Raw genomic sequence first — 16,778 nt, 5'->3', positions numbered from 1 at the left:
CCTACTACTCAATGGCCATTGTTGATGGACCTCTCGCTCTCTCTTTTTCCTCACTCTCTTTCTGTCTGTCTCGTTGTCTCTTTCCCCCTCGCGCTCTCTTTTTCGAACATCCCGTCACCCCGACATGAAGGAGTCCTACATTGGAATGTCACAGAGTCATGTCAGAAGACATGCGGACACATCACAGTCAGCAGCCGCATTCTCACCCTCTCTCTCCCTCTTTTCTCTCTCTCTTTCTCTCTCTCTTCTCTCTCTCTTTCTCTCTCTCTTTCTGTCTGCCCTTCAAACACACACACATTTATACACACCTCCATCCAAACTCATCCTCAGGATGACCCTCATGCGTCTGGATTTTCAAAATAAATGCCACACCTGTTGATTTTGTTGAATTTAAAAGTCAACCCAGTCAGGCTTTACCTTTAGGGATGACAGGAATTCAACTTTTAAGATGGACAAATATGCTTCTTATCGTAAGCCATGTTTTATATATATATATATATAAGAGGGGAAATTATTTGCATAGTAAAAATTGCTATTCATTATAAATGAATTTTCTGTATTACATTATCAAAATCTAAGTGACATATTAAACAACTCACTGTATTTAGTAGCTAAAATTACCACAAGTGCAGTTAAAATTAACGTTTATTTTATATCAGATTTCTTTATTAAGTGAAGAACTCAATTACTTTTGGAAAAATTTTGCTCAGTTTCCAAATATAACTGTTCAACATGAAATGATTTTGAAATGTTTGCATAAATGTTTTTAACATAAGTTTGTGCTGGAGCACATCATATATGTGTGTTTTAATTTAAATCAACAGTTTATCAAAAGGCTTGATATGTATGTGTACAATATAGAAATGACTACTGGTTTTCAGCAGTATTATTACATTCTTGGACTTTTATTCAATTATATGCAAACCAATACAATTGCAAACATTACATTATATGTTAGTTTTCGTTTAGAATATTAGTTCTTATAGCGTCATAATAATTTCCGTTTTGGTCCGACGTTATTGCATATCCATTTGGATGCACGTCGATTTTTGGGCAGAATGATGTGGACCGAAACGGGACGCCTGCTGGGTGGCAAGTCGTTTTGACTTTGCGGCGTCTTTAATATAGTGAGGAACGGCAGTTTGCCTTCCTAAAATATGGGATTAGGAGTATTTCTCATGAAAGAGGAGTTAAGTTGGCCTAGTTGGTCCCTCCCCTGAAAAAGCCTGAGACAGAATTACAGCTTGTTGGACCGGTGTCCCGCTGTTGCCATGGCGACAGATCTACTTGGGTGTTCCAAGCAGCGGCACTTTGAGACTAAGGTGCGACAGACGCACTACTATATATGAAACATTTATCCGCCTGAAATCAAATAAAGATTGTCAATTTCTATGCATGCATTCAGAAAATGCCAGTCATGTGAATCACTATACTTTTCAATTTTCATATTATTATACTTATCATTATAATACTTCCAGAAGTTATGCGCTGTGCTTTTCTCGCATAACACCACTCAGTTAACACCCATGGGTGGGTGCACAAAAGGCTTATACACGGTAGTGAGTCATTTCTAGAAGTCGCTCAGGCATTGCAATGCATTGCTGCAGGGAGAATGTCTCACTTTGGAGGTGTGCAGCATGTAATGACATAGGATGCTGACAGCTCGAGTCATCATATTAGTCTGTGAAGACAACCTGGAGGGGAGTCAATCATTCATGATTTTCCCCCCCATCAATAAAAGCCTGACATAACATTCAGGATGGTTTGTGTGGGAGGTCTTGTATAAAGCCTTCATCAAGAAAAATGCAAATGCATGGGAATTGCTGCTAAATCAGGTTAGCGGAGTAAAGGGATCAACAGGCTGGACCAGGCTTTATGTAGTTGCTATAACAACGAGCGCGCGTGCACGCGTGTGTGTGTGTGCGCGCGTGGGTGCGTGCGTGCCTGCATTCGTATATATATATATATATATATATATATATATATATATATATATATATATATATATATATATATATAATTTCCGAAAGGCCAATCAAATTTCCAAAAGGCCATTTCCATCTCCTGTGTGGCATTTATTCACTGGAAAACATGACAAACAAGGCTGGCATTCTTATTATTATTATGATTATTATTATTATTATGATTATTATTATTATTATTATTATTATTATTTTTATTTATTTTTTTATTTTATTTTTATTTTTTTTTATGTTGTGTTCTGGGCTAATATGCAAGTGCTAACAGCCGCATGCACGTGTAAACTATTTATGACCATGTATTTAGATTTTACAATATAGTCACAAAATTCCGAAAGCTCATAGAAACAATGTAATAAAAAAACAATTGTAATAATAAATAAGTTTTACAATAAGTAATTTAGAAAACGGTGTTTTTTATGTTTTTTAAAACTGTTTTTTTTTTCTGTTTGCCTAAAGCAACAAATATTTCACTCAATCTCAAGAGACAAAATATGACCCTGTGGCAATATTTCAGACAAACTAGAAATCACAATCATGCATATCTAAAAAAAACAGTGCGCATTTATCCATGCACGCATGCATGTATATTTCAGTATTGTTTTGTCCACTGCGCCGCAAGCCTCAGCTTCTCCATTTCGTAACAAGCTGCAGATCCTGTCAGCTTTGCACCACTAGGTCTGTTCTGAAATCCAACCCGTCTCCTTTGCAGAAAATTCTCTCCGCTTCCATCAGCACCTAATTGCGGCGAGTTGCGCGCAGATTCCCGGAGTAGACAACTTGGGTATATATATCCATATATATATATATTCTTTTAACATGCAACTTTCGATATTTAAAAGGTGTCCCTACCTGTGCAAAACGGCCGGGGGGTTGCAGTTAAGCCACACATGCAGGAGCCCATTGTAGAAGCTTTGCCTTGCGCCCTCTGCAAAGGGCTCCAGACATCGCGGCATTTATTTGAGCTCAAACTCAGTCACTGTTGACTTTAGCACAAAGCAAAGATTTCACTGCCCCGCTAGTTAAAAAATGATTATTTTACAGAGATATCGATCAGTGTGCTATAAAAAAAAAAAATCAGCTTAGCGGGATATGTCTAAAATGAATAGTGCCAAATTTAATGTCTGTGTAAATTTACAGAGCTGCGGCGTCCTTTTTGGAGTTTACACTGTGTGCAATTTGGTTGGTGGATGTGTGTGTGGATGCTTGTGTGTACTCTTCCTATACGTAACATGGGCATTGCCTCCACTCCATTGTTTACTGCCCTTGTTTATTCGCAGATCACTCTGTTTAAAGTGTGATGCGTAAAGTGGGGTCTGGAGAATAAAAGCACACTTTAAGTCCGTGCGTGCAGGTGCTGAGGGGCTATCATTTTTTTTGTATTGGGTTGGCTTGCTTGGCATAAAAGCGCGTGGGGGGGGGGGGGGGGGGGGATTCTTCTGAGGAGCCCGGAATGTCCGTTTGGTGCAGAAATGTCTCCTCGAGTCATTCGCCCTTGGATTTGAGCTCCGAGGAGGTTGCTAAATTCATGTGGATGACAACTAACCTATCTTATCTAACAAGATGGGAGGGTCCCCACTACTTTGAGAGAGAGGAGACAATGGAGGTTCCAGATTGGAAGCAGTGAAGTTAGAGCATCACATTCAAGCGGGTCTGTCCTACAATCAGGCCCCTTTTTACAGATGCTATTCTCCGGCACCGCGGGAGCTTGTTTTATGTGACAAAGGACACTTAATCTTGCCCGCTGATCTTAATTTTACTGCCGAGCACCAGCACGGTTGAATCAAATGTCTCACTGCACTCAATGGCAAGCATGTGGTGCGCATACAGGCCCGCAACTAATGAGGGCCACCAAAAGGGAACTTTTTGATGCGAGCCCCTAAAAGGTTGACTTTTCTATGAAAAAATATATCCCGTATATATTCCGTATAAAAATATGCCTTTACAAAATAACGATTCTGTTTCCATTGGACCAGTTAATGTTTTAATAACAATTAATAAACAAACCACGCCCTTACCGGGATTATATTTATTTCTATTGTTTATTTAAACACTCAACTAACAATATTTTTTTTTGTTAATACATAAATGAAATGATCCAGTAAAGATCGGCCTTGTTATGCGCAAAGGCAGAGTTTTATCATAAATCTGAAATAATACGTGTCAAATTTATTAAGTTTAATTTTGTATTGGATGTCAGTGTCGCGCAAGTGTAGAAAGTGTCGCCTACCTTTAGATACACTTTCTCAGTATTAATATCTCCAGCAGTCTATGAGTTAATAAAAAGCTAATTAATGTCTCGGTTTATGAAGTATTACTTTAAATATATTACATTTATGATTAATGGCCATTACATTTCCACAATGATGTAATGTAAAGGCTGATAGGAGTTGGAGCGTTGGAGCTGCATTACACGTGCATTTGAAATGCGCCAACTCTAGTCGTGTTCTTCCAATTACCAAAATGGAGTGAATGTCCGGGACGGTTACCTTTTTATTATAAATTAAATGGTATGTGGTATAGATATTTTTTTAAATTAATATTATAAATAATATATTAAAAATTATGATTGCGCCCCCCTCAAATGTTCTATTTTCCTCAAATGACTTCTTCCGTGTAGAATGGCATGATTATATGATAGTAAGAGAAAGTATAAATGATATAATTAACACACTTTGCAATAATTTCTCAGCAATCGTCATTTTCAGAAAACATGACAAATAACACTTTAATATAGATTCTGCTCTTGTCACTACAAGAATACACATATACAAGCCATAAATAGGAATTACACAAATGATTGAAGAAATGCATGTTTTGAAATTCAGTCTGGAGTCTAGTTATCAAACGTGTGTTATTTTACAGTTTCTTTTTTTTTTTTCTTTTGTTGTTGTTTTGTTTATTGGTTTGTTTTCTTTGGAGTTCATTCCTGCAGCAGACTTCTGAACAGGTCACATTATCAGCCAGTGTCACAGATTATTAACAACAATAGGGCTACTAACAAACTCGACAACTAAAACGATCAGGGAAGAAAATATTTGAAATACATATTGTACACAAATTCTATAATTTTTTTTCACATATTTACACGTTGAGATAGAAGTCCATTTATGATGAGTTCATGATGGGCCTGGAATAGACTCCTTGATAATAAGAGGTGTCAGGTATGGAGGAGGATTCCAGGCCGGACTTCCCTGCCATGGAGCCCATGGAGAGGGGCCCGGTCATTGGGGAGCCGTAGCCCGAGTAATGCATCACCTGCTCGTAAGTTTTTAGGTCCATTTTGTGGTGATGGTGATGGTGGTGGTGCTGCTGCTCCGAGGACATGAGGTTGTTGATGGAGAACGGGTGGTTGAAGGAGTAGTGGTGCTCCGGCTTCAGGTGTGCTTCGTGGGCCTGCAGGACCGAGTGATGCTGGGAGAGGAGGTGCTGGCCCTGGCTCACAGGCGACGAGATAGACGAGGCGGCTGCTGCGGCTGCTGCAGCTGCCGCGGCAGCAGCAGCGACCGAGGCGGCGTGCTCCGGACTCAGAGCTTGGCTCGCCTTCATGTCCGACATGACCCTCTTGTGATCGCTGGCGGACGAGTTGGAGTGCGGCGACTCGTTGCCGTTACAGCTCTCGGAGCTGCTGTGCGACGAGCCGTCGCCGCCCACCTTGCCACGTCCGGACTCCTTGACGCCTGACAGCTTTTTGTCGCACTTGAAGCGCTTTTGACGGCGCAGGTAGCAGCCGTTCTCGAACATGTTCCCCGAGTCTGGGTGGAGAGTCCAAAAAGAACCTTTGCCGGGTTTATCCGGCGACCTGGGCACTTTAAGAAAGCAGTCGTTGAAGGACAGCGAATGGCGAATAGAGTTCTGCCAACGCTGCTGGTTTTGTCGGTAAAAGGGGAAGAGGTCCATTATCCACTGGTAGATCTCGGCCAGGGTGAGCATCTTACTGGGAGACTGCTGGATGGCCATGGTGATCAGGGAGATGTACGAGTAGGGCGGCTTGGCGTGGGTATAGCTCCTCCGGTACGTCTTGGGGTCCCTGGAGCGGTTGATGCTGGACTGGCCGTAGATTGGACTCATAGCGTTCATGTTGGTGTAGGATGTGAGTGCATTCATGGAGGGGGGCTGCCCGGTCATGGGACTCATGCTGGGGCTCAAAGCCGCGCTCATGGCTGTCATGCCGGCTGCTCCCATGCCGTTCATGGCACCGGCGCCCGGAGACATGCCGGTCATACCGGGACTCATGGCGGTGTTGACGTAAGACATGTTCATGGAGTTGGCCGACATGTTGGCCGAGGTGCTCATGCCGGACATGCTCATGTAGGTGTTCATCGTGTTCATGCCCAGGCCCGCGTTCATATTGCCAACAGAGGTGTAACACTGTTGAGGGGAAATAGAGATGAAAAGATAATCCATGAAACCCAACACAAATGCAAGGTGCATCAATGTTAATCAATGATCAACAAATATTTACTTATATAGTGCACGAAATCGTTCAAAGGCAGGCTTGCCATTGGTCAATAAAACTTTATCTGCATAAAAAATCTCTATCATCACTTTCATGAAACAGAATTAAATTATAAGGCAATTAAAACAAAAATATATATTGTATTTGAACAAATGCCAAAATATGAATTAGAATAACACCGTTGAGATAAGGGCAGTGAGTCTCAAGAAGAGATTCAAAAGCAGACGGTATATTGAGATATAATGTGATCAATGCAGTGGCGTACAATCTTATGTTAATTCTTCTAAAGCGTTTATAGATATTAAACAGTACACGTCATATCTGGTGTTCAAATTGCACAGCCCTGTTGAGAAGATAGTGAGAAGCGCACACACGAGAGCGCATCCCAAATATTTGAACCAATCTGCTCCCCAAATCAAACACCTCCGCTGTTTGTCAAGTGAAAACAGGACCAAAAAAAAAAAAAAAAAAATCCTGTGATTTGGTGAAGATAGGTATATAGACAAAAAATTATAATCCAAGTGAAAAAGTTTACCCCACCTCCTCCTCCTCCTCTACATGTCAAGCAACTTTGTTAGGATAGCGCGCGCGGCGTGGAGATGGGGGAGGATTTGGAGGCGCCTCAAGTCAATATTTGATCACAAAGTTAATATTATCTCAGGGCTAATATTGAGTTGTATAAAATGGGATCGGCTTTAGACAACGGGGGGGAAATATATATTTAAGGTACCCACCTCGGGCTCTGCGTAGTAGGTGCTCCAGTCGGTGTGTTCGTGTCCTTCCATTTTAACTGCTCCTAGCATCATGGAGGACTTAAAACCGAGCGTCTCCCAGCTGAGGAAAAAAAGCCAAGCGCGTCCCTCGTATATAGCCGCTGACTAGGGACCGACCACTGGTACATATGCCGGCGTGGCTGCCGCGTCCCTCCGAGTCCAAGAGTGGCGCACAAAAGGGAGAGGCAGCCGCGCAATGCGTCGGCGAGTGAGCGCAGTTGAAAATGACGCTCGGTGCAGCCGCTTGACGCAGTGATATAGCTGTGTGCGCCAGCCAAGCCTCCAATCCTACTTCTACGCCTTGGGCCCTATTTGAATAATCTCCTCGCACCTAGGCGTGAGACTCCTCAAGCTTCACCCCCCCCCCCCTTCCCCCAGCAACAATCCAACCCTCCCCACTCACCCCCCCCCCCCCCCCCCCCATAGTACACCTGCACTGACCATATATGAAAAGATGTATTTTAAACTTTGACTATGAAAAGGGTGACAATACTGCAAGGTGTGAGTTTTCCTTCTATAGACAACTTGCATGGTGCTCGTATTTATTTTAAATGAATCATTGTTTCTTTTTTTTCTGCATTGTTTGTTTACATTGGGTACTTAGACGCAATGTTGACATTGTCATTGCAGTTCCTTATAAAGTTATCCAAGCTCCACTTTCCTTTTAAGGTCACAGTATTATATCTTGTCATTTGATGCACTTTAAGTTTTAGACCTTTTATTTTGTTTGTTTTGTACCAATGTCGTCTTTGAGTGTTCAGAAGAATTATAGTCATTATAATTATTATTTAGTGTTGTTTTTGTTTTATAATTCAAAATGGCTGCAACTTTTAGATGCTTACTAGACTTAATTCCAATGTAATTTGTTTAATCTAAAAAAAAACTGTATTGTTATCCATTGTCCTAACTGAAATTTGTATTAACAAGGTTATCATATGAATTACGAATAACATGTCTGCCCAAAAAGTATTTTACCAACATTCTTAAAAGGTTTCTCCCAGCAAGTGTTTCAATTAGTGCGGTTAAGCATTGCGTGAGAGCGCCCTCTGTCGGTTATTATCTTATTGGACTCTTTGAGGTATGCATGAAAGAACATAAAGAATTTTTCATTTAGTTTCATTCAGCAAAACGCAAAATAATGTCAATATAAATTGAGTGTTTATCTATATTAGACAGGTTTTTATTTAGTTTTTCAACGACACTACATGACTGTATTTAAATCGAAAATATCCCTTGCAGCTTGTTAAAGTACTGTACAGTACTGTTATTTTTATTTGTATGACACAAACATAAAGGTGTGTTGCCCGCCACGTGTCACTAGTTGTACATCTATTTGAGTGTATATTTACGCAGGAGCATAACTATCAGTATAAAGCCCCATTAGTATAAGCGAGTAAACCTTTCTTGTTGACGAGGGACTAACAGTCTGCTTAACTTGGAAATGAGATCATGAGGCGAAAAAAAAAAACTCCGTGTTTGACGATTGGGGATTGCTCCGCGCACACAACTTCCACAAAGTAGCGAACGCAAAGCAGGCCAATGGGTGTCATTTAAATTGACGGTTTTTTTTTTGTGCGTGTTTGCGAGAATAACTGCTGAAAACAACGATGATATGAAATTTGCTTTGAATTTTACCTATCGTATAATAAATGTTAAATTAGGAAATCATTTTGCTTTTTATATCAAGAGAGAGATTGTATTTATTGTTTTCCATAAAGAAAACCTGCTCGGGGAAATTTTTAAAGAATTTACAAATACGTATCTCTCTCTCTCTCTCTCTCTCTCTCTCTCTCTCTCTCTCTCTCTCTCTCTCTCTCTCTCTCTCTCTCTCTCTCTATATATATATATATATATATATATATATATATATATATATATATATATATATATATATATATATATATATATATATATATATATATATAGATAGATAGATAGATAGATAGATAGATAGATAGATAGATAGATAGATATAGATAGATAGATAGATAGATAGATAGATAGATAGATAGATAGATAGATAGATAGATAGATAGATAGATAGATAGATAGATAGATAGATAGATAGATAGATAGATAGATAGATAGATAGATAGATAGATAGATAGATAGATAGATAGATAGATAGATAGATAGATAGATAGATAGATAGATAGATAGATAGATAGATAGATAGATAGATAGATAGATAGATAGATAGATAGATAGATAGATAGATAGATAGATAGATAGATAGATAGATATTTATTTTTTATTTTTTTTAAACAGAGAAGTCTAACTCTTGGTAGGACTATTCCAAAATGGTCCTTGACCCAAATGACACTGTGTTCCTGAATGAGAGGTGTTACTAATTCCAAGGTTAATCATCAACCTGCGAGAGTCCTTTCACATGGGTGAAGGTCGCATTTTGGATTTTGTGAAAAACAAAATCTGCAGTCAACCAGTTGTGTGTGTGCTGGCGGCCCCTCCTCATCCTAGTTTGGTGTAATTATCTGTTCATGTGCAAGACATACTCCCAATAGTGCAGATTTTGTGAGTACTGTCAAAATATTTGGCTATATAAATCAGCTTTTTGGGGGAATTTTTGATCATTAAAAAATGGCGTCACGTGTCTTCTTGAATTCATGAGGAATTTATATCACATTTTCAATGTAATTGATTTCTTTTACTGTATTTGTATAACAGTTACTTCTGAAAAATAAATGGTACACATGGGTTTTAGATTATGGCAAAATTAAACACTTTAGTGACAAAATATATCATGTAACCTTTTACACAATCATAACATAGCATTTAATATATTCCCGGGGTTGGCAACCTTTATTTATAGATAATTACCTATTTTATCTTGGTATGAATCATGACGATTCATCTCAGATTTTAAAAAAATGATTAACAAGGAAACACATAGTAATTAGAAATATGCAACACTTTATTTCAATAAATCATTGCATTTACTTTTCAAATGATCACTTAAACAACATTCCCAGGAAATTACAATTTCCAATCACGGGGCCAGGCTACCAGTACTCAGTGGTTCTTAGTGCCGTGCTTACCCTGTGCCCACGGTAGCCATCATTAATGTTGCCTCATACATCATGAATAAATTAACATATACACCGATTTACAACAGTGTGTCACTGATTTAATTTCAAATTTGAAATTGAATGTGGATTATATCAACACAAACCAGCAACAACATTTTGAGATCCAATCAAAGCAAAATAAAATTATTTGACTTTATTCATGTCTTCTAATATTTGACACATGCATCCACAGAGATATTTTGCTTTCTATCTCTCTGACTGTGTCAATCAAAATTTCGCATTATAATCTTTGCCTTGATATTTATTTTTTCATCTCTTTATATTGTGCACATTATTTTGTGCACATTAGATTGTGTCCTTATCTGAAAAGGTTAGCATTTTGGTGTTCATCATTTCGTTGAAAAACTGAAGATATCTCCAATTTTTTTTTTTTTAATTGATTGTATCAAATAATCTTTATTTTAAGGTGACAAGAGTTTGTTTCTTCTTTATTTGCCCAAATTAGCTTGACTTTAATTTGCAAGTTTGTGGAGATAAAAACCGCTTTACAAAGCAAAGGCACACGAGAAAGAAAAGTGACACACCTCTGCTATTCACAGGTGACACTTGGCGTTTTGTTGATCAAGTTAATGTCTACGATGAGGAGTGTTACATTTGACACATCCAACATTCATTCAATCAGTGCTCATGACAAGGGCAAACGTCAAGTGTTGAAAGTTTAATGAGAGGTTAAAAGCCGTGAAAGTGCTACACCTGCATGCGCACTGGGCTTAAAACAACATTCTCTGATCCAACCTCAAGTGATGAGCACTTTTTGGGTGCAGGCCAAGGGATGGAAGGAAGGAAGGTTATCCTTGCTCAGTGGGAGGACCTCTTAGAACATTCCGCCAAACACCCGGGAGTTGTTGGCAGGAATGTGTTAAGTTTCAACTTTGAAAGTGACTTTTTTTCATCCCCCTTTTAGGTGAAATTCACTTAAGAATGCTGCCTTTTGAGCCTTTGTATCCTTGTGAATGCAAGGTTAGAGCCACATAAGCCAAAGGGTTAAGTATGTAATTCATCAAAATAAAATTAATAATTAGAGGTCCCTTCTCTTAGAAAAAAAAGAGAAAAAAAATGTTTGCTGCCAACTTTCCTGTGGTGACAGTAAACATTCCAGAGCCGGCCTGGAGTTTGGACTTGCCATTATCCGCCACAGCTGTGACAACGCCTGTTGGCCGCAGGTTTGTGGCTGGCCACACTCTGTTTACCTGGAAATGAATCTGAAAAGCGGCCGGACTGGGAAGGCACACAAGGCGAGCTAAATAAAAACCGAGAGTGGTCACTGGTCAGTGCAATGTGGGAGGGAGTCCAAAAGTTATTACACTGGCCCCAGTGGGTCAGGGTGCAAACACAGGCGTAAAGGCACTAAGGATATCCTCAAATACGCACCTTTTGATATTGAGAGGAATGTGGCCAAGAATCCCATTTGTATGTTTTTACGTTGACTGTAACCAGGGCGCTCCAGATTCAATACTCGTCTCCTTGTCATGGTAAAAGGTTTCGTGTTGACCGCTGCCCTTCATTTATCACACAAAGCGACAGTTCGTCTATAGGACCACAGGAGGAGAATATGGAAGGTGGAATACAAAGATCACACAAAAAAAAATATTCAACGATTTTGTGTTTTTTGGGGGGAATACCTCAAATTATGGTCAAATATGGTCAATTTAGTTTGTAATTCATTCTTGTTCAATCATTTCTGGATTATCATTTCAAATGGATCGGTTCGGTTGCTTTGATTTCTTCAAATGTCGGTCTGAATTTTCAAAGTAAATGGTGCCTGATGTTTATTAGGGCCGAAAGATTTAATATCACCGAATCGACCCATTGTCATTCATTAGTGGGCCAACTGCAGAGTCAATACACATTTAATCACAGACTGTAGGCAATTAAAACAGGAGGGGAGCACTACTGCTATGCTAATTAAAGTGCCAAGATCCCGTGGGAAGCTGCATGTCTAGATATCAGCGCCATCACCAAACCTCACATGCGCTAATCTGTGATGAGCTAATTCTGCTCTTCTGGGCCATTGTGCTGTCAGAGAGGTGTGTGCTGATTGGAAAGTTACATTGCATTAATTAGCTTTTTAATCCTAATTGATGTAAAGGACAGAACTTTTTGACAGCGAGGAAAGTGGTTAACCATTCAATGGTTGGTTGCTCGTGGTATCTTTAGTTTCTATTCCTCAATTTTCTAAAATAGGGCTTGTTTTTTGTTCAGACTCCACAGGTGATGATGTTAAAACAACAATTTCGGAGGGGCAAAATATTCCCAATCCAAGGCCTTGCTATAAAATCCAAGAATGAATCATCATTATCTTGTGCTAGCCTACAAATGCTACAATGTCTGCAATCAAAAATAAACTAAAACAATATTTTTAGGGAAGGTGTATTTTTTTTTCAGTAATTTAGTTTTTGTTTGTCAGTTCTTAACATATGCAAAGCTATGGAAAGAAATTTATATGGCATAAAAGTCGCTCTCCTTTCCCACCTCATAACGAACACGAAGGGTAACGTTTTCTTTCATTTGGCATTTTGATTTTTGAACAGGCGCAGATACAAATGGATGTTTGCGCCATTGTGGGTGTGATTATACCTGATTTAATTTTAAAGTACAGAATATTTAAGTAAAGATTTGATTTCTCAACCTCTATTGGGGTGTTTTTCGAATCTCTACTTCTACTTAAATACAAAGTGTGAGTATTTCTGCTACCTCTGCAGTTTTTTAACATGAACTGATGCAATGGCACTGTCGTTTAAGCTATTGAAATGTTTTAGGCTGCGACCATCTCTATAAGACCACCTGAGAGAAAAAAAAAAACACACACACCCATCTGAGCTCTACATCTGAGAGAGGCTTTTACTCCATTTCCTTTTTCCATCACCGTGTCAGTGGGCGAGTGAGGCTTATATCTGCTGCGGTCTTATCTGTATTCCAGGTTGATGGGAAATTCAAGTTTGGGATTACCTCTGACCCATCTTTGACAGCCAGTTACCGGCGCGCTTTCATTATCGTCATGCTTCAGCAGACGACACAACAAAATCTCACGCTCGGTGCCTGTAAGCTATCCTTCGTTGGTATGCATAGCACAGAAATTAAAAGCGCATAGCGGAGAATTTATATCAGGGTCCGCATTAGAGAGGTGAGCCTATCTTCTACCGGGGCACTTCTCGGATGGACGAGGACCCATCCATATGCAGATGGCTAATTTGTAGTGTTTACAGAGGAGCACGGAGGGAGCCGACAGCTCATGAAGAGCGGTGAAAGGGGGCTTGCCTACGTGTCACCCCAGGAGCCCGGTGGTAAAACCTAACCCTATAAGAGCAACAACATAACTGTCCAATCTGTGTTTGCTTACCCGCGGACACGGATGGCTCAGTCCTGGTCACGGGGCCCGTAAATTCTGCCTTTTTTTTACAGGCCCTGACAGCTAACAGGCCATTGGGAACAGAGGTGCAATGACTCGACCACTCAACAGATTAGCACCTCATCAGCCTCCTACAGCTTCGGACAAATACCGTCCCTGCCTCCTTCAAGACACAATAGGGCTAACACTGCTCAAGAGAGCCCCCCTCACTACCCCCCCTGCCCTTCCTCTGCCACAAAACTTCCTGGTCTGGCTCTTTCCTCTGGGCCACAGCTGCATCAAGGGTTCCTTCCCCAGTCTTTGGCCCACCCCGACCCCAATTGGCAAGATGTGTGTATTTCAGGTGAGCAAATATTGCCACTTGCCTGAGAGGTCAATGACCAGCCCTTTCAGGAGAAGAGTGGGGGGTTGCGTATTGTGCCTGGCTGCTTTGCAACAGGGGTACATGTGGCCTCACACAGCAACCGGATGGGTCAGGGGAATTCTCCGGGCACAGCTGGAGTCGGGAAATCAAATATATACCTACACGGCTCATCTGCATTTTCCCAGAGCGTTTCCAGTCTTCATTTCCCCCTCTAATTGGCTTTTAACACGAAAGAATGATTGGATGCTACGATAAAGATATTTGAACCTTTTTGTGACATTGCCCAGTACACCCACACAACTCATTTATTGCTTTTATTGTTTCATCTAGAAAATAAAATCCCATATGATTAAGGAAATTATCATTATTTTTGAGTGCTTCAACATGTCAAGTTCAGTCCAAATCACATGATGGGTTTGTAAAGGTGGTGCATTCCCTGCTGTTCTTTGATAAGCCAAATTAGCCAAAATGCATTATAGTGAAATCCTGTTTATCATAGCGTCCTTGATTTTTTATTTTTTGTCACTGCCTGGAGAAGTTTATTTTGTAAAATGAACATATAAAAAGATAAATTAAACTTTACATATTCAAACACCAAACGTTCAACCCAAATTATGCAGACTCATTCAACGAAAGGCTATCTTAATGCTAATATACAATGCAAAACAGAAAATTACTTCTACTTATAAAAAAATAAAGACCCTCTCCGCCTTTTGCCCGCTCTACATTTTGGGATGTTAAGGCACATTGTGCTACACGACACTCAGGCACACAATATGGTCTTCAAATGGTTTCGACTGCTGCTTTGTATTTCAGTTGAACAAATCAAACTGAACTCTACAAATTGAGAAACTAAAGTAAAACTCAAGAGTGCGAGTAGAAAAAAATAAGTCCATTTTAAATTTGAAGTATCTTTGGTTCCACAAACTTGAGTTACCATTTGTGATGTTTTTTTTTATTTTTTAAATAGTGCTTTATAAATATACATGACATATATAACAGTAGTAATTTGCATTTATTCTACTATAAGTGTGTGGTCTCTATCAGAAGCAGGATTGGATGACAGCTTTGCACTCAAGTTGTGTATTAGGTGGAGAGATGATATGTCAGAACTGAGGACCACCTTGATCTCCCTGGAAGTCAAACGCAAACGTGGATAGCTGCGTCCTGGGAGGCCTCCTCTGCCATCACAGTGAAATGGAACCGGCTGGAAAGCAAACAAGATCTCTGCTCATTTCTCCTAGACCAACCTTGTCCTGGGTGATGGGCTTTTCTGTTGTTCTGTTTGTTTGCTTGTTTGGTCTGGAGCTCATGGATACCCGGCATGGAGCATCAGGCGGGGAAGGGGAAGAAGACACGGAGGACCGGGAGAAAGGCGAGGGTTGGGGGGCTCAGATGAGGACGTGTGACATGCAGACCTCCCCGTGAGGTGACAAGAGACCTGCAGAGAAGCTACCGTGCAGGCAAAGCTGTTCAACAAATACAGCAAGACCTCAAGATCAAGCCACCCGTGATCCATCAGCAGATGTTATTTCTGACATACATAATAGGCACTCCATGATTAGGAATTTGTCAATTGTGTACAATGCAATCTCAGAGCATTCCAATGTAATGCAAAAAAAAAAAACATTTCGGATCACGGCAAGTCAGAACAATGAATAATAATGAAAAATTAAAAATACAATTCCATGTTTGCACTTTCTTTGTGGGAGTTCACATAGAATTCAGGCCATTCCACTACTCCACCATGTTCAGTGACAAATAACTTACAAGACTGACACCTTCTGGCAGGAAAAAATATTAAAGTGCTGTTGAGTTTTAAGAAATGCTTTCCTGGTCCTGGTGACTGAGTAGCTTGAATTTTCTCCATAACTAATAAATATTTCTAATCTGAATAGAAAAATATATATATTTATTTTTGATGGTATCAGGAGACTGAAATTATGGTGTTGATAAGAATTTGATTAATTATAACAAATGTGAAGGGACAATTACACCATAGTGGGGTGAAAGGTGATTTTAAGGTGTGTGTTTTTATTTGCACCTGGGTTATACTAAACGTTTCATATTTTTTATGATATGCTTCCATTTGACTGTTGGTTGCTGGGTTTGGAAAAAAACAACAACTAATCATGCTGTGCTGTTCCACCATCATATCAAACAATTTCAAAATGTTTATGATTTTAATCTGTTTTTTTTTTATCTGTTTTACAGTAATCTGTAAAATGTGTGTATATACGTAGTACTATAGCTTTTGATTAAACAAGTTTTTTTCTTTAATTAAATGCAATAAATAATCCAGTGACAAATAAGGTATACAAACACAGTAACATTATACGTACAGGCTAAAAATAAATTCAGTGCATGTCACTGTTTAACAAGTTTGTCCAGCCAGATGCGGGAGACATTACACTCTATTTCTTCCATAGTTTTGTTCACACCTCTTATCTACAATACAAATGACTCCAGTGGCCCATCTCCTACCCAATGTATCATTACATTGGACTGTAAGAAAATCATCTGATATTTTTAGTTGGACAATTTGGGTTTGAAATTGAATGCTCAAGTTAAGTCAAAGTAGTACTTTTTGGTGTGTTAAGTGGAGAAACAATTTCCCCCCCCCAGAGGTTAATGGGGTCACTTGGCCAGCAAAGTTCACATCTTGAAAGAATTCAAGCAAGCAAATAAAGGAAGGCGGTATTGGATTGCAACTGAAGAGAAAAGGAATATATCTTTTTTTTTTTCAA

The 16,778-nt window shown here is 39.6% G+C and overlaps 1 protein-coding gene across 2 annotated transcripts; it reads right to left on the bottom strand.

Moving 5' to 3' along the window:
* Positions 1-4,677: 4,677 nt before the first annotated feature.
* Positions 4,678-7,441, bottom strand: foxa2 (forkhead box A2). Of its 2 annotated transcripts, none has more exons than XM_085931751.1 (2): positions 7,173-7,441; positions 4,678-6,350 (listed from the first exon to the last, which is right to left on the bottom strand). In XM_085931751.1, the coding sequence occupies exons 1-2, from the start codon at positions 7,242-7,244 to the stop codon at positions 5,088-5,090; spliced, it is 1,335 nt and encodes a 444-aa protein (XP_085787877.1). In that variant the 5' UTR covers positions 7,245-7,441; the 3' UTR covers positions 4,678-5,087. The 2 variants fall into 2 exon arrangements, with proteins under 2 accessions (XP_085787877.1, XP_085787878.1); XM_085931752.1 differs by lacking the exon at positions 7,173-7,441 and adding an exon at positions 6,445-7,164.
* Between the last annotated feature and the right edge of the window lie 9,337 nt (positions 7,442-16,778).

The sequence above is a fragment of the Syngnathus leptorhynchus genome, chromosome 15 (genome assembly GCF_054491065.1).
Source record: "Syngnathus leptorhynchus isolate UIUO chromosome 15, UIUO_Slep, whole genome shotgun sequence".
Classification (NCBI taxonomy): Eukaryota; Metazoa; Chordata; class Actinopteri; order Syngnathiformes; family Syngnathidae; genus Syngnathus; species Syngnathus leptorhynchus.
This window is presented reverse-complemented; position numbering and strand designations above follow the sequence as displayed.